The sequence below is a fragment of the Amblyomma americanum genome, chromosome 5 (assembly GCF_052857255.1).
Source record: "Amblyomma americanum isolate KBUSLIRL-KWMA chromosome 5, ASM5285725v1, whole genome shotgun sequence".
In the NCBI taxonomy this organism is placed as follows: domain Eukaryota; kingdom Metazoa; phylum Arthropoda; class Arachnida; order Ixodida; family Ixodidae; genus Amblyomma; species Amblyomma americanum.
In genome coordinates, this window is record NC_135501.1 from 137,163,111 (window position 1) to 137,177,219 (window position 14,109).

General features: G+C 51.2%; 2 protein-coding genes across 2 annotated transcripts in view; both read right to left on the reverse strand.

The window, feature by feature from the left end:
• Window positions 1-14,109, reverse strand: part of LOC144132741 (uncharacterized) — a 646,537-nt gene that overhangs the window by 565,001 nt on the left and 67,427 nt on the right. The gene's annotated exons all lie outside the window — the stretch shown is intronic.
• Window positions 1,078-7,302, reverse strand: LOC144132743 (uncharacterized). The gene is made up of 4 exons (XM_077665371.1): window positions 7,098-7,302; window positions 5,700-6,046; window positions 2,747-3,027; window positions 1,078-2,273 (listed from the first exon to the last, which is right to left on the reverse strand). The coding sequence occupies exons 1-4, from the start codon at window positions 7,263-7,265 to the stop codon at window positions 2,002-2,004; spliced, it is 1,068 nt and encodes a 355-aa protein (XP_077521497.1). The 5' UTR covers window positions 7,266-7,302; the 3' UTR covers window positions 1,078-2,001.

The window sequence follows — 14,109 nt, forward strand, 5'->3', positions numbered from 1 at the left end:
TCACTCGGCTATTACTCAGCCGTATCTCGTGCGCCCCCGAAATATCGTCGACCCCTTAACAACCACATGTCGACAGCTGTACATGGTTAGCGTTTTTCCCGGCGGGTCATCCCCGTGACGGCGCGGCGTAAACGAGGACGTCCGCCGCACGAAGGGGAGGCAGGAACGGGACGGGCCCCTTTGTTGGGGACTTCCGACCCCACTGGAGCGGCCTTCCTTGCGAACGCAAGATCAACGAGTTCGCGGAAAGGTCAGCGAACTCCACACCACCTGTACAGATCTGTTGCATTAGAATGTGAACATCAGAATCATTTCAAGGTCCCTCGATCTAAGGAACCCCAGGTGGTCAAAGCTTAGTCCACAAAGCTCCAACTTGTGGTGTCCTTCATAACAGGGGCTTTTAGTATACCGAATACGTATTAGCATATAGAGCATCGGGTAGGGGCCAGATTATCTGCGCTAATACGTCTCCGGGATGCTATAAACGTCTAAATCTAATACCACCACGAGATTTCGGGAGAGCTGCTTAGGTGGATGCAGTTCCTTTATTCTCTGTGACCTACTTCGACATTGGAGCATTTCCCTACATGGCTGGGACTAGCTATTCCTCCCTCACCGCTTAGATACCCAGGTATCTATTTCTTTGTCCACCATCACCCTCTGCAAGTGAAGAAGGCAAGTCATTCTGTGGGAGGGGGGGGAGACAGTGAATCATGCTGGGTCGTAACCTCAGCAAGGGAACGTGCGATGGTCAGATTTTGTGTGTCTGTGCGCGCGCGTGAGCGACTGCAAGATGTAAAAATGCAGTAATTTCAGTTAAACATTTGTTCTGTTTTCTCTTTGTACTTAAATTTCCTTCCTCAAGCAGGATGCGATGGCAAGCCAAGACGCCGCCCTTACAGCTGATGACGTCGGCGGATCGCTTGGTGGTTATATCGTCAATCTATAACATAGATACTGGTATGCCAGCATGCATACGTTTCACCATGTGCTGACAGTAGTTTCTGCATATTAGTTTTTTTTCTTTTCTGGGGCGGGTGGAAACAGACACACGGACTGTGAGAGTGAAATATGGGCATCTTTATTGACCAATGGATTGCACAATCGTTTTCTCACAACGTGCCGTTGAAAGGAATGAAATGGAAATGAAGAGAATTAAATAAAGGTAATGAAATGAAGGGAATTAAATAAAGGTAATGAAATGAAGGGAATTAAATAAAGGTAGTGAAATGAAGGGAATGAAATGAAGGTAATGAAATGAAGGGAACTAAATGAAGGTAATGAAATGAAGGTAATGAAATGAAGGTAATGAAATGAAGGTAATGAAATGAAGGTAATGAAATGAAAGGAAATGTCTCACTTTCCGTGGACATATTACTCGCGCTGTTAGTCAGAAGGCAGGCTGCATATGTGCAGAATAAATAAAGTTATTCGCGGCTGCGCTCAACACGAACGCCTTAGGGAACTCTCCTACAGACCGTTCCCCTGCCAGCCAAAAGCTAACTGCGCCCGCGCAGATAGCGCTTGGTGGGGAAGGTACTTTTAACTACGCGCTGAATCTTGGGCTCTTTATAATGCCTTTTGCCGCTTCCATCAAACGCTGGCTTATCACATGTTCCGCAGGCAGGCGAACTTTTAACTACGTGCTGAATCTTGGGCTCTTTATAATGCCTTTTGCCGCTTCCATCAAACGCTGGCTTATCACATGTTCCGCAGGCAGGCGAACCTTGTGGAACATTTAACTACGTGCTGAATCTTGGGCTCTTTATAATGCCTTTTGCCGCTTCCATCAAACGCTGGCTTATCACATGTTCCGCAGGCAGGCGAACCTTGTGGAACGTTAAAACAGCAGAACATTTTGGCATAATTCTACTGCACTACCGCTATCGGTTGCGCGAACTACAAGGAACTTTTTGTTCGTCTGCGCATGCTCGTCATGCGCCCGATCGCACAGGCAGCGGAATGCGATAGAAGTATGCTAGAAAGTCCTACTAGAGCGCTCTAAATATTCTCAGCGCCACCGGTGCGCCCTCTGGGGCGAGGCGTTTCCAACTCCAGCATGAGTGCCGTCAGAACTTCGATTCCGGGAAGGCCGTCGTTTTCGTCATCAGGCGGCGCCTCAGAGGGGCAGTCCGGCTGCCAGGGTTGGCTGGGCAAGACTTGGGACTCGTCTGGGGGGCCGAGTGCCGCCTCGTGGTGCTGTTGGACCTCGCCGACCTGTAGTTGTGGGGGGGCCTGCATCTGCTGCAACTGCGGCTGCCCCTGCCATTGACCTGCGCAGGCGACCCGCAGAAGAGACGAAGAGTTTAGAAAACTCTACCAGGGACACAGGCTGCACGGTAATGCCGTTGTGCAATGCTCGCAGGAGTGATCGTGATGTAAGCGGTATTTGCTGGTGAGAACAGGGGCTGATTCAAAATAGTAATAAAAAGAAGAAAAAAGGTGGAAAGGAAATAGGGTAGGGGGACTGGTAAAAAGAGGAAAGAAAGGACAGGACAAAACAAAAGACTGCTAGGAGTGGTGGAGGAGAAAAAGCTATTCGCATATACGTATTATGTTAGCACAAACACGCACACGCGCGAATTATAAATGGGAGCTACGGAACAGCACTAGTGGAAGTGTCCTATCGTAGCCTTACAAGTGTCCATGTGCCGCCTTCAAGACGTTGAAGCGGAGTACGGAGAAAAAAAATAAAAAAATATAAAACCGAAATAAATAAAATTTGAGTACTGCAGAGTGAACTCACCAGTGGCGGCAGCGTCGTACGGCGTCTCCCAGTGCTGGAGAGGCTGTCCTGCTCCATCGCTGCGGTCGGCCGGCCAGACGAACGGCGCAGAGTGGCTGAACGTGGTGCTCACAGTCGGCGGCGCAGCGGGCAGGCCCGGCCAGAGGGAGTCGTAGCTGCCGTACTGTCGGGTCGGGGTGGCCGCCCCCAGCCTGTGCGGCTGCATTTCGAGCGACGAAGAGAACCGCAGGTCGTCCTCGCTGCCGCTCAGCGGCGGCGAAGGTGTCGACGCCGAGGGAGACCTGGAAAGGGGGCCGGAATTGCGGTGACAGGTGACAGGCCCCCGTCGGTGCCATCCGGTTGCGGCATAGTGGGGGAGTATCATTCAACGCGCAATCTGATGAAATAGAAAGAAACGTGATTTGCAGAGTTTTCATGGATGGATAAGGCTGAACCCGGTGGATCGGGCGGTGGCTCAAGCCACGTAGCCATGACTTGTGAAAATTTTACTCCTGTCTTTATTTTGCCCACCAATCAGATAAGCTTCATTCGGTTACTTCTACCCGCTTAAAATCTGCTTTTCCTCCACTGTCCTTGAGCTGCGTGCAGGCACCGCCCTCATGTGTCATTTGTTTTGTGTAACGACGCATGCCTTGGACAGTTCGCTACTTCACCCTTGCCCTCAAATCATGGCTGAAATGTCTACGGTACTCTTTTTCATCATCATCATCATCAGTCTAGCTACGGCTTGTGCAGGACAAATGCATCGACGAATGACCTGCAATCACACTGTCCTGCTGCATTCGTACAGGAAATGGTGGCCAAGTGCTGCACCGGGGTGACCAAATCCTGTTTTGTTAAGGGGGCGCGTTTTTGCTTCTTCCCCCGCGAGCCTTCATAGTCGGGTTGAACTTTCACTAGCACAGCCTCGCTAGTCCTCGGCTCTGTTCGCTCGGATCAGGCAGCACGTGAGACCTGGCTATTCAGTTTCGTCATCACTTGTTTTTTTTTTAGCGGTGTAGAATTGTGATGGCAGAGTAAAGGAAATCCCCTTCCCTTCCTTTGCTATCTTTAAAACCAGGGGCAGCTTAACTCGTTCATTGCGGCAGTGATCTTCGGAGCCCTAACCGCTGTGCATCGTGGTCGACCGCTGGGCCACTGGTGGGTGAGCCACCAGTACCACCATTGCCAGTGAGCCAAAGCCGACGCCAGCTTCCGTGCTTTACGTGGAACCTGCGAGAACCGCCTCAGCTTCCACACTACTTCATCAACTGACCCAGTATCCGTGGCCGCACAGCACCAATAAGTCACGTGACCCACCGGTGACCCACAATACAGTGGACGTGTTAAAAAGTAAATAAAAAGGGGAACGGCGGTGGGGGGAGGCTACCCTGAGAAATTATACATGAGAAAGCGACCTCGGTCCTGGCACAAAAGCTGTAGAATTGCATTTTGCAAATAGCACCTCCCCTCACGAATACGCCCCGCAGCAGTGCAACGTTCGCGCAATGCATAGTCATCTTGCATGGAAATGAAGGATGGGCCTGGGTGTACTGCAAGATAGTGCGACTTTTGCTGGTTTGTCTGCGGCAGAAAGCGTGGAGTAAAACAGAGTTGGTGCGCTGGCTCGAGCCCTAACAACCCCCCCTCTCAGCTTCCACCCAGTGGTAACAAACTGGGGGAGGCATATATGTTGTCAGGGCATACAAGACAGAACGAACAACACGTGCAGATGCACAGGCAGGAATCAAAGCTCCACTCCCGCTACCCCCCCCCTCCCTTCCCCCTTTCCTTTTCGAATACAAAAACTTGCGTCGGGCCAGTCCCGGAAAAAGGATCCTGGCTACGTGTCCTGGCAGATGTATACAGGACAGGGCTTCGTGTTGTGTGTCTGCGTTCCTCGCTTTATCCGATCGATGTATGTACGTGAGTGGGTTTTAACGCGACAGCGTTAAAGGCCCCGTTACCGGTGTGAGCGTTGTGAAACATCGAAACGCAGCCGCCGACCGCGGTGGCCACGTTTCGATGGAGGCGAAACGCAAAAGCGCCCGCGTGCTGTGCGATGTCAGTACACGTTAAAGATCCCCACGTGGTCGAAATTATTCCGGAGTCCTCCACTACGGCACTTCTCCCCCCTCCCCCTTCTTTTCCTTCTTTCACTCCATCCTTTATCCTGTAGCGACCCGCGCGGCTGGCGCTGCGCGTGATACCAAAAAGGACGAAGGGACCTTGGCCGGGGCCGGACGCTGCCGCCGCCGCTCCGCTGCTGTCTCCTCTTCGGCAGCCCCCCAATAGATGTGGCCGCTGTCGCCTTCCTGGGCGGCCTCCACTTTGTCCCTTCCCTTACGGCGCGGTTCAGGTGGCCGCCGACATTGAGACAGATACTGCGCCATTTCCTTTCCCCAACAACCAAGTTTCATTTTCATTTTTGTGAACGATAAATAGCGTGGCGTAGGGTGGCCCATGTAGGACGCCACCCCCGCGGAAGCAACCTAGGTCACGTGACCTTGTGGGGTCATCGTAACCTACCCACCGGATTGTGAGCGAACTGACCACCCTGGCAGGTGGCAGCTAAATTAATGACTGATCGCGAAAGGCTGCTCGGGAAGAGCAAACTGGACCGCACAAGTCCCACCGGAGGCAGCACCTGGCATCGCAGTGCAGTGGCGCATCGCTTAACCGCTGCACCACTGTGCAAGGAGTGGTATATAATGACTCCCAGGGACACATGCATGTAAATTTCAGAATTACCAATTCCGCATGTATGGGCATTAACGCTATCGCGTCATATTCTTAAGGCGAAGATAAAGTCCCTTCCCCCCCCCATTTTATGACACGTAAGTTGCATAGCGGCCAACGAGGCCGCCTTTTTAAGAATTAATTTTGAGGCCTAGCCTCACTGAGTCCTCCGTAACCCCCCCCCCCCCCCCCCCACACACACACACTTGGACAAATACTTAGGAGTGATACTCACAGCCTCTCCTGTCGCCACATCAGCTGCGGGGAGAGAGGCAGGAAGCCTGCCCCTGAGGGACCGGGGAGGGCCAGATGACCCAGCTGATGCTGCGGTGCCTGTCCTTGAGCGCCGCCCGTGGACGGAGAGTGAGCTCGGACGAGGCCGTCGACGGCGCCGGTGATTTGGGCGACGGAGGCAGCCGGTGGTGCGCCCTGAGCGCTGCACCTCCTGGCCCCCATCGGTGAGGTTTTCGCCGGGAGCACCCTGCGGAAGGAGGACGGGCGCAGCAGCTGGGGCACGTAGCTTCTGCCGGCCGCCTTGACGGCCTTCCGACGGATCATGGCACGCTTGTTCTGGAACCACGTCTGCAGAACAAGAACAGAGGCTGAGGCTACCACCAACCGCGTGGGGGAATTCGTCGTCGAACAGGCAATCGCGATTTGGACAAGTTACTCTAGACACTAGCTGATGGAAAGGTTAGGTAACTGCAGTAAAAAGGTGGGTAAGCACGTGAATCGACCGCTCGGGTGCAGCTTCATGGCTGTAAATGAGGTCTACGAGGTGAGGTGGTATGATCGCTGGAAGTTGAAGCTGACCTGTATCGATACGTTTTATCAACAAAGGTGCTACTTTCACTGAAAACGAAGCTCGTATAAGCTAGAAAAAGGCCAAAAAATGATACATGTGTTGCCCCACCTGCTGTTGTCGCAACCAAACTGCGGTACCTCATAGACAGTTTATGTCGGATCCCCGAGGCTATATATAGGATACACTGCCATCCGCTTCTGAGCGGTGATCACTGAGTCCATTTCGGTCATGACGTCACCACTTTGAATCGAGTGGCGGGAATTTCCCCCCCCCCATTTTAAACTCGCTAATTTCTCAGCAATAAATGTGCCTTTTGCTGCTAAGCAAGTACAGGCATTAGCAAGACAAAGCCACAGAATCGATGTGTACACCGAGAAAAAATTCGACTGCGTTATCCTCAGGGCCTTCCAGGCGTGTATGCAAAGAAGAGGAAAGGAAGGAGGGACCATGCAGCCCAGTCTCGAGTTTAGCTCCCTGAACTTCAATGTCCCGCCCAGAGTCACATCCTCCGCTGTCCTAAGCAGATTTTCCTTTTCAGAGGACCCCCTTCCAGCCAGTGGCGTCGCCCCGGTTCTCATGAACCTGCTAGCCTAGGGGACTATTCCCTTTCATCTGCCACTTCTTGAATTGTCGCTCTACCAGGTTCATGAGAATCGGCCGACGCCATTAGCTGGAAGGGGGTCCTTTGACAGGAAAAAGCCGCTTTTTTTTTCTTTACTCGTATCTGACTATACTGCAGTTCAGGCTACTCGACTTCCGAATTTCGAAAGGTTACGCGGGTACCTGTAATGGAAGCATGCGAACGGTACAACGCCGAAGGTGCCTCACCCTGGTCTGCTTGAAAGAGATGCCCAACTCGTAGGCCAGTTGCTCCGCCTGCACGGTGTCGATGAAGGCGCATCTGTCGAAGGCGTGTTGCAGCCTCTCCACCTGGTAGCTGCTGAACTTGACGCGGACGGTGCTGCTCGCTTCCCCACCGTCTCGGGATGACGCCATGTTGGTACCTGTGAATTTCCCGCCGAAAACGAGAAAAAAAAACAGACAGCTCAGTTTTTTTGTCTTTTTGTCCCCAAGACCAGTCGTGGCTGGTCTGGTTTTATTTAATTTAACGCCCCAAAGCTACTCAGGCTATGAGAGACGCCGTAGTGGAGGGCTCCGGAAAATTCAGACCACCCGGGATTCTTTAACGTGCGCTTACATCGCACAGCACACGGGCCTCTAGCATTTCGCCTCCATCGAAATGCGACCGCCGCGGCCGGGATGGAACCCGCGCGTTTCGGGTCAGCAGCCGAACACCATAAGCACTGAGCCACCGCAGCGGCAAGACCCGTGGTGCGGGCTATAACCTATACCTATGCCCCTCATTTTCGGGTAACACCTGGTTTTAGCCGAATTTCACACCTCGAAACGATGTCTAAAAACCGGGTTAAGCCCGACTTCTACCCGAAAATCGCCTTGCAGAGAAGGTAGTTTTCCAGCGCACAATGTTGAAGACACTGCACAAAAATTAACGGGTATGGTGCTTAAAAATTAACTAAGTACTCTATCCCTCTTTTAGCGCTTGTTATTCTTGACGCGGCTTAGTTTGAAGATGAGGTCGGAAAGCGTTAAGGAACTATAGAGTCCAATACACGGGTACTGAGAACGTGTCGTTATTTGCAACTCCTGAAGTGGCACCCTTGCTAGGGATGTTTCGCTCTAAGGCTCTCAAAGGGGCTTTGAAACACCTTCCGAGGAGATCACATCAACTCGATCGATAACTGCATTGTGGTGTCATGAACACATGAGCCCACTGATACACCTCTACACGCAGCAGAGAACCCACAATTAAGCGCGAAAGTTGGCGAGTTCTTCCAGGCGACTTTTTCATATTCGCACCCTCCTCCGTCACCCCCATATAATTCCCACCTGCGTACACAAGTTGAGAGATGGCTATTGGTTAGATTCTTTCAGACGTCGGGCAGCTACTATGGCCGCGGCCCATAAGTCGCGTAGCTCCGGCGGATCAGGAAGCCCCGCCCCCGGAGGTGGGGCCGGCAGAGGAGCGTCGACCTTCCAGCGTGCAAAAAGTGACGAGAGGACAGAGAACGGCGCCAAGACGCGGAAATTCAAATTCTGACTACAGATAACTCATCTTCTACAAAGCGCATTAAACAATTCTTGCTGGACACCATTCGTGAAGCGGCGTGCTTTAACATCTGTCACAAAGTTCATGCCTGCCCTGTCCAGCTTTGACCTTTGTTTCCCAGAAACATGTCGCGGAGCGGCGTCGACGACTTTTTCCCCCTCCCTCGCGGGGGAACGGCATTCTCACCATAGCGCTGGAGGGGTCACTCAAAACTACTCCCCCCCCTCCCCCCCCTCCTAGCATTGTTGCCATACAGGTGGCAAGCGCTTGCACGTGTTGGGAACAGCAGAAGCGGATTGAATGCCCCGGCACTGTTCGCGGCCCCCATTGACTCCTCGTGGGATTAAAGCATTTTGCCGAATTCTTCCGACATTCCTTGATGTGTTCTTTTTTTTCTTTTTGGGAGCTGCATTCCTCTGTGCGTGGCTCCTGAAGAGTCTTTTTTTTCCTGTGTTTTTTTTCTCCATTCTTTGCCATGCGAAAGGGCGCCGGGAACGCCGCGCGCTGGCAGTTGGTCTGGAGATTTCGGTGCGTGCGGTCGTGAGTGAGGTCAGCCAGGGAAGTGGTCGGCAAGGAGCCTAGGCGGAGATCGGACGCGTAGAGCGCGGCGACGGTGGTCCCGAAGACGCGAGGCCCAAGTTCGCCCGTATCCGCAAGCCCCCATCAGCCCCGCGACGAGCAACCGCGGCCCGACGCTCCCTGCGACCGGACCTTGCCACTCCGCAGCTAAGCCATCGTTTCTCACCACTCACTTCAACTCTTTTTAACTTTGTATTTTTGCTTTCTGTGTTTCTCGTTGTAATCCATAGTACTGCATTTCCGTCTCGTAACATTTTTGTATAGCAATCGCCCTGATGTTTCTTTCTTTGTGTTAATTGTTGTGCTAACGTGTTCAATTGGTGCTTGTGTTATTTGCGTCACGTCAGTGTACGGCGCTACTTTGTCGGGCATATTGTATTACTGGGTTGTTGTTTGCCTAATTAAATTAATTCGCTACGGAACATGCCTACGCCTCATGCCTCCGGTCAACGACTAATCAGGCGTGGCCCCTATCGCCGGTCAGCAGTCGAATCACAATCTTTCGCACGCGGGGAGGAGAAGTTTGTCGCTCCTCCCCCTCCGAACTTACGGAGAGTGCAGTGGTGGGCAGGTTGGCCCAATTAATTGTAACTTCGGCGCCAACCAACACCACAGCCGCCCACGATATCTTGACAACATCCCAGGCATACCGCATTGTTATTAGAGCCCCTTTAAGCGTTTTAGATGGTCGCCCTGATGCTGAAGGAATGTTTTCGCCGCGCACAAAAACAGGCAGTTCTTGCACGAACAAGTTGCGCAGGAGATGTCGATTTGCGAAAACGATTTATAGTAAATGAGATAAACATATTAATCGGTAAATAGTACCTAGGGCAACTTCAATCTCCAAACTTTTGATGAAAATTACGAGCAAAAAAGAATACCATTTCATGTATTGTATTTTGCTGTAAAAAGTGATCCCGAAAAACCCGAATTAGAAGCAACTTTTTGCTGAAACCCATCTGTACCGGAATTTGAACTAAAAAAAAAATATCACCCGATTTTTAAGCCCTGCTTTTCGGAAAACAATTAAAATCCGAAAACGATAGGAGGCCCCTCCCACACATGCATACGTGTGCCGTTGTAGAGAGAGAGAGCGATGGGCACATAACCAAGGAACATCGCCTCTATACTCTACAGATGCGCCAAGTAACTGTAGCACATGCTCTCACTTTGCCCTTCATGTCAGTGCCTGGGCTGCAGTTGTTTCATGCCTGAGCTATGACATCTATTGGGGCAAAATTCCACCCACTTGCTCGAAGCATGCCCCGGACTTTTGGCGGCAAGGCGGAGACTTGGCCCGTCGAGACCCCTTCCCCCCTTCCTCACGTGTTCAAGATGGCATGGTATGGTACGGTATGCAAGCCCTTGATAGCTCTGGGACGAGGTTTAGCGTCCTAAAGCTGCTCATGGGCTATCAGAGACGCCGTAGACCTGCCCCTTGTGACCCGCTACCGCTGCAGAGGCGACGTTAGCTCACTTCTCGCTAACTTGCCCCGGACTTCGGGAGACACTCAGTCTACAGCCCGGCATCCAGATGACCACCAGGCACACGAATCCGGACCCATGGTCCCAACATCGCAGCTTTTTAGGCATTTATAGCCAACACAGGCCTGCATATGTACGAATGGCTCTGTTTTGTCCAAGGGCACGTTTGTGCAATTAAAAAAAAAAAGAAGCCGCTGTTGAGGGCTCCGGATGTATATATCATTCACGAGGCACGGATATATATATTTATATATACATTCACGAGGCAGCTTGGCGCATGATAGCCTTAGGTGCTTAAGCGCCACTAAACCCAACACAACACAAAACATTCTTGAGGCATGCAGACAGCTCTGATTGATCAATGAAGTATGTGTAGTGTACGAAACGGCGTTGCGTCTGCAGCTGCGCGACCTGTGCACCATCATGGCGACGAGAGGCAACCACCGTATGATGACACACACACTGATGACATGCACATGTATACGTAGGCTTAGTCCATCTCCGGGGTGCTCCCCGGTTACATTATTTCGAGGGCGCTATGCACCCGCAAGGAAGTCGTTAGCCCCAGGAAGGTGATAATTACGACTCCTCGAAATGGCGTCATCTGTCTGGCGCCGCTTATCGCCTTCCTGGTTGCGGGGATTCGGGCTGCGGCTCCCCGCTCCGGCTCGGCTACTACAAAAAATAACGCACACCTTCTTAATTGTTTTTTCTATGTTCAAAATATTTCTATTATGTCTATAACCATTGTTACTGTTGTTTAATGTTATTGCTGTTGGAGGGGGAAAGAGCCTGGGCAACGACATCAGGGAAGTTATGTGCCAGAACTTGGTAATAATTTTAGTCAAGAGATAATTAGCCGAAGCATATATACTAGATGGAAAGACAACAACCTGCCGGACAGTTCTCAAGACTCTTGTCGTCGTACGAGTCTTAACTAGCCGCGACCTATCGTTCCACGCGCCGCCGATTGACGTGGGTGGGGCTGCGTGCGCGCTTCGTCCGCTGGCAAGACTGCGTGACGCAGCCGTTTACGGGGACGGGTGTCGCTTACTCCCCCCCTTTCCCTCAACGCCAGCCGTGAAGCCAAAGGTCTGGGGGAATCTCATCCGATCGGGATGGTACATTCATGAGAAATATAAGGAACAAACTTTTTTTTTTTTGCACGGAATTGCGAATATTATGCTTATTTCGCTAATAAATTTGGCATTGACGATTGAATATTATACAGCAAGAGAGATGTTCTGGTTAGGAAACAAAAATACTCTGCTATAGTCCCACGTAATTATGGAGTAATCAATAAGTGAACGCTGAATTTTTCTCGATCGCTTACACATTGTATGGACCTGTACTGAAACATACGACATACACAAGGAAACTACGAGAGAGGATCTTCGGGAGACTCTAATGCACAGCTCAGACCCTAAAATCTTCCGACTGGCCGAAAACGCCGCCCGGGCCCAACTGACTCCAGGCCGTCATCCAGGCGGATGGGCTGAAGCCAGTACTTTATTTATCTGTCGCAAAATAAAGTCACCTACTGCTGCTACTCTCGTATTGCTCCCGAATGCATGCATAACGAAAGTAGATGGCGCCCACCAAAATAGAGGAGGTGGACCGACCCCACGCGAACGAAAGGAGATCGATGGTCCCAAGGGGTAGCGACCTTGCGATAGTGCCTCCCCCCCACCTCTCCTGAGTTCGGGGGAAAAGGTGCGGGGAGCTGGAGGTGGCTAGCTTGAAAGCGGACCTTCCTAGAACCAGCCGCCCGGAGGATCGGTAGCTGAGGCCCTGTCGCCTCCTGTGCGCCGAATGGGTGGAGGATACGTAGCTGCGAGGAGGACGCTGACGTCACTGGCCACCAAAGCCCTCCCGCGAGAGAAGACCTCGTCCCTATTCTGGTGAGCAGATGTTCCTGATTCAATCTCCTCAGGGCCACTCTTACCTGCTCCGACCCTAACGAACACGCTACCTCCGAGTCCCAACGTCGCGCAGTTTCGAGTTTTTTTTTGTTGTTTTTTTTCGCGAGAAAGAGAGACGCTTATTTTGAAGTAAAAAAAAATGACGCAGCTGTCAGTAGAGAGTATTTTTGGACGAATTGGTTCTGCATTGTCAGAAAATCTTACTGCAACTGGTACAGCATCAAAAAGGGGGCAAGGTACGACGTTCACAAACGTCATCCGTTGTCCTTTTTTTTTTTGGCACGGTATGGAAAGGAAAAGGATAGAGACAGGAAGCGTTAAGAGACAGGAAGCGGGCAGAGTGGGTGAGGGAACAAACGCGGGTTAGTGACATCCTAGCCGAAATCAAGAGGGAGAAATGGGCTTGGGCAGGGCACGTAATGCGAAGGCCCGATAACCGCTGGTCCTTGAGGGGTAACGGAGTGGATTCCAAGAGAGTACAAGCGTAGCGGGAGGCGGTAGAAGGTTAGGTGGGCATATGACACTAAGAAGTTTCCCAGGATACGTTGGGCGCAGATGGCAAGGGACACGGTTAATTGCAGAGACATGGGAGAGGCCTTTGCCCTGCAGTGGGTGTAGTCATGTTGTTGATGACGGAATTGAGGAAAGGTGGGGGGGGGGGGGGACTTCGATGCAACCGTGGGATGTGAGGGACGCTGTTGTGGAGGGCTCCGGATTAATTTAGACCTCTTGGGTTCCTTAACGTGCGCTGACATCGCACAGCATATGGGACTTTTTGCAATCCACCTCCATCGAAGTGGGGCCGATGAGGCCCGGATTAGATTTCGCGGCTTCGGAACCTTCCGTCTTATTGTCCTGTCCCTGCTATAGCTAATATTTTCTAACTATGATGTCGTTATATCTCACTGCCAGCTACAAACCTCCAGTTATAATGAGGCGCCAAATAGTAACAGTTAAAAAATTAACTACTACTCCGAGTATTAAGCTACTAACAGAGTCTACAGGCGTCACCCTTTTTCTGACGTCCACTGATAACACTACAGTACTGAAGAATAAATCTTCTTTACCTCGTGAAGCCTATTTTTCAGATGACTAAAAACCTTAGCTGAAGCATCCCCTCATGCAATACACTAAGAGGGGCATTTGAGGTAAATAAATAAATAAATAAATAAATAAATAAATAGATCGTGTAGACGAGATGGCCCCTTCACTGGAGGGAAACTTAAGTCCTGAACACATGCACTAGTCGGTGAAAAAGCGCGGTCACGCTGTAGCCTCTAAACCAGGAAGTATACCTTATCGTACATCGGCCCTTCTAAGAGCCCGAAACTATTGCAGCCGCACGCCATAAACGACTGATGCGCCCAGTTATCTAAACCGGAGCTAGTTTAATGGACTGCTTGAAAGTCGAGTATAACGTCTCAGGGAATGGATCTGCTCTCATGGCTTCAGTAAAAAAAAAGGGGGGGGGCAGGAGGATCGCAGCTTTATATAGCAGGCAGCGGAGCCGTGTCGAATATAAGAAGTAAGCAGCTTGACTTTTGAAAAAAATAGACAAGCAAGAACTCGGAGCAGAGGCATACTTTAGATGAGCACTAACTTCATTGCTTGCTTTTAAAATGAGAGCATCAGCCTTTCTTGTAAGCGTAGCCGTTTTTGTATAAAAAGGCCCGCCTATATCTGATGATGGCACTACCGCTCGCCACATGTTTCCTTCTTGTCTCAG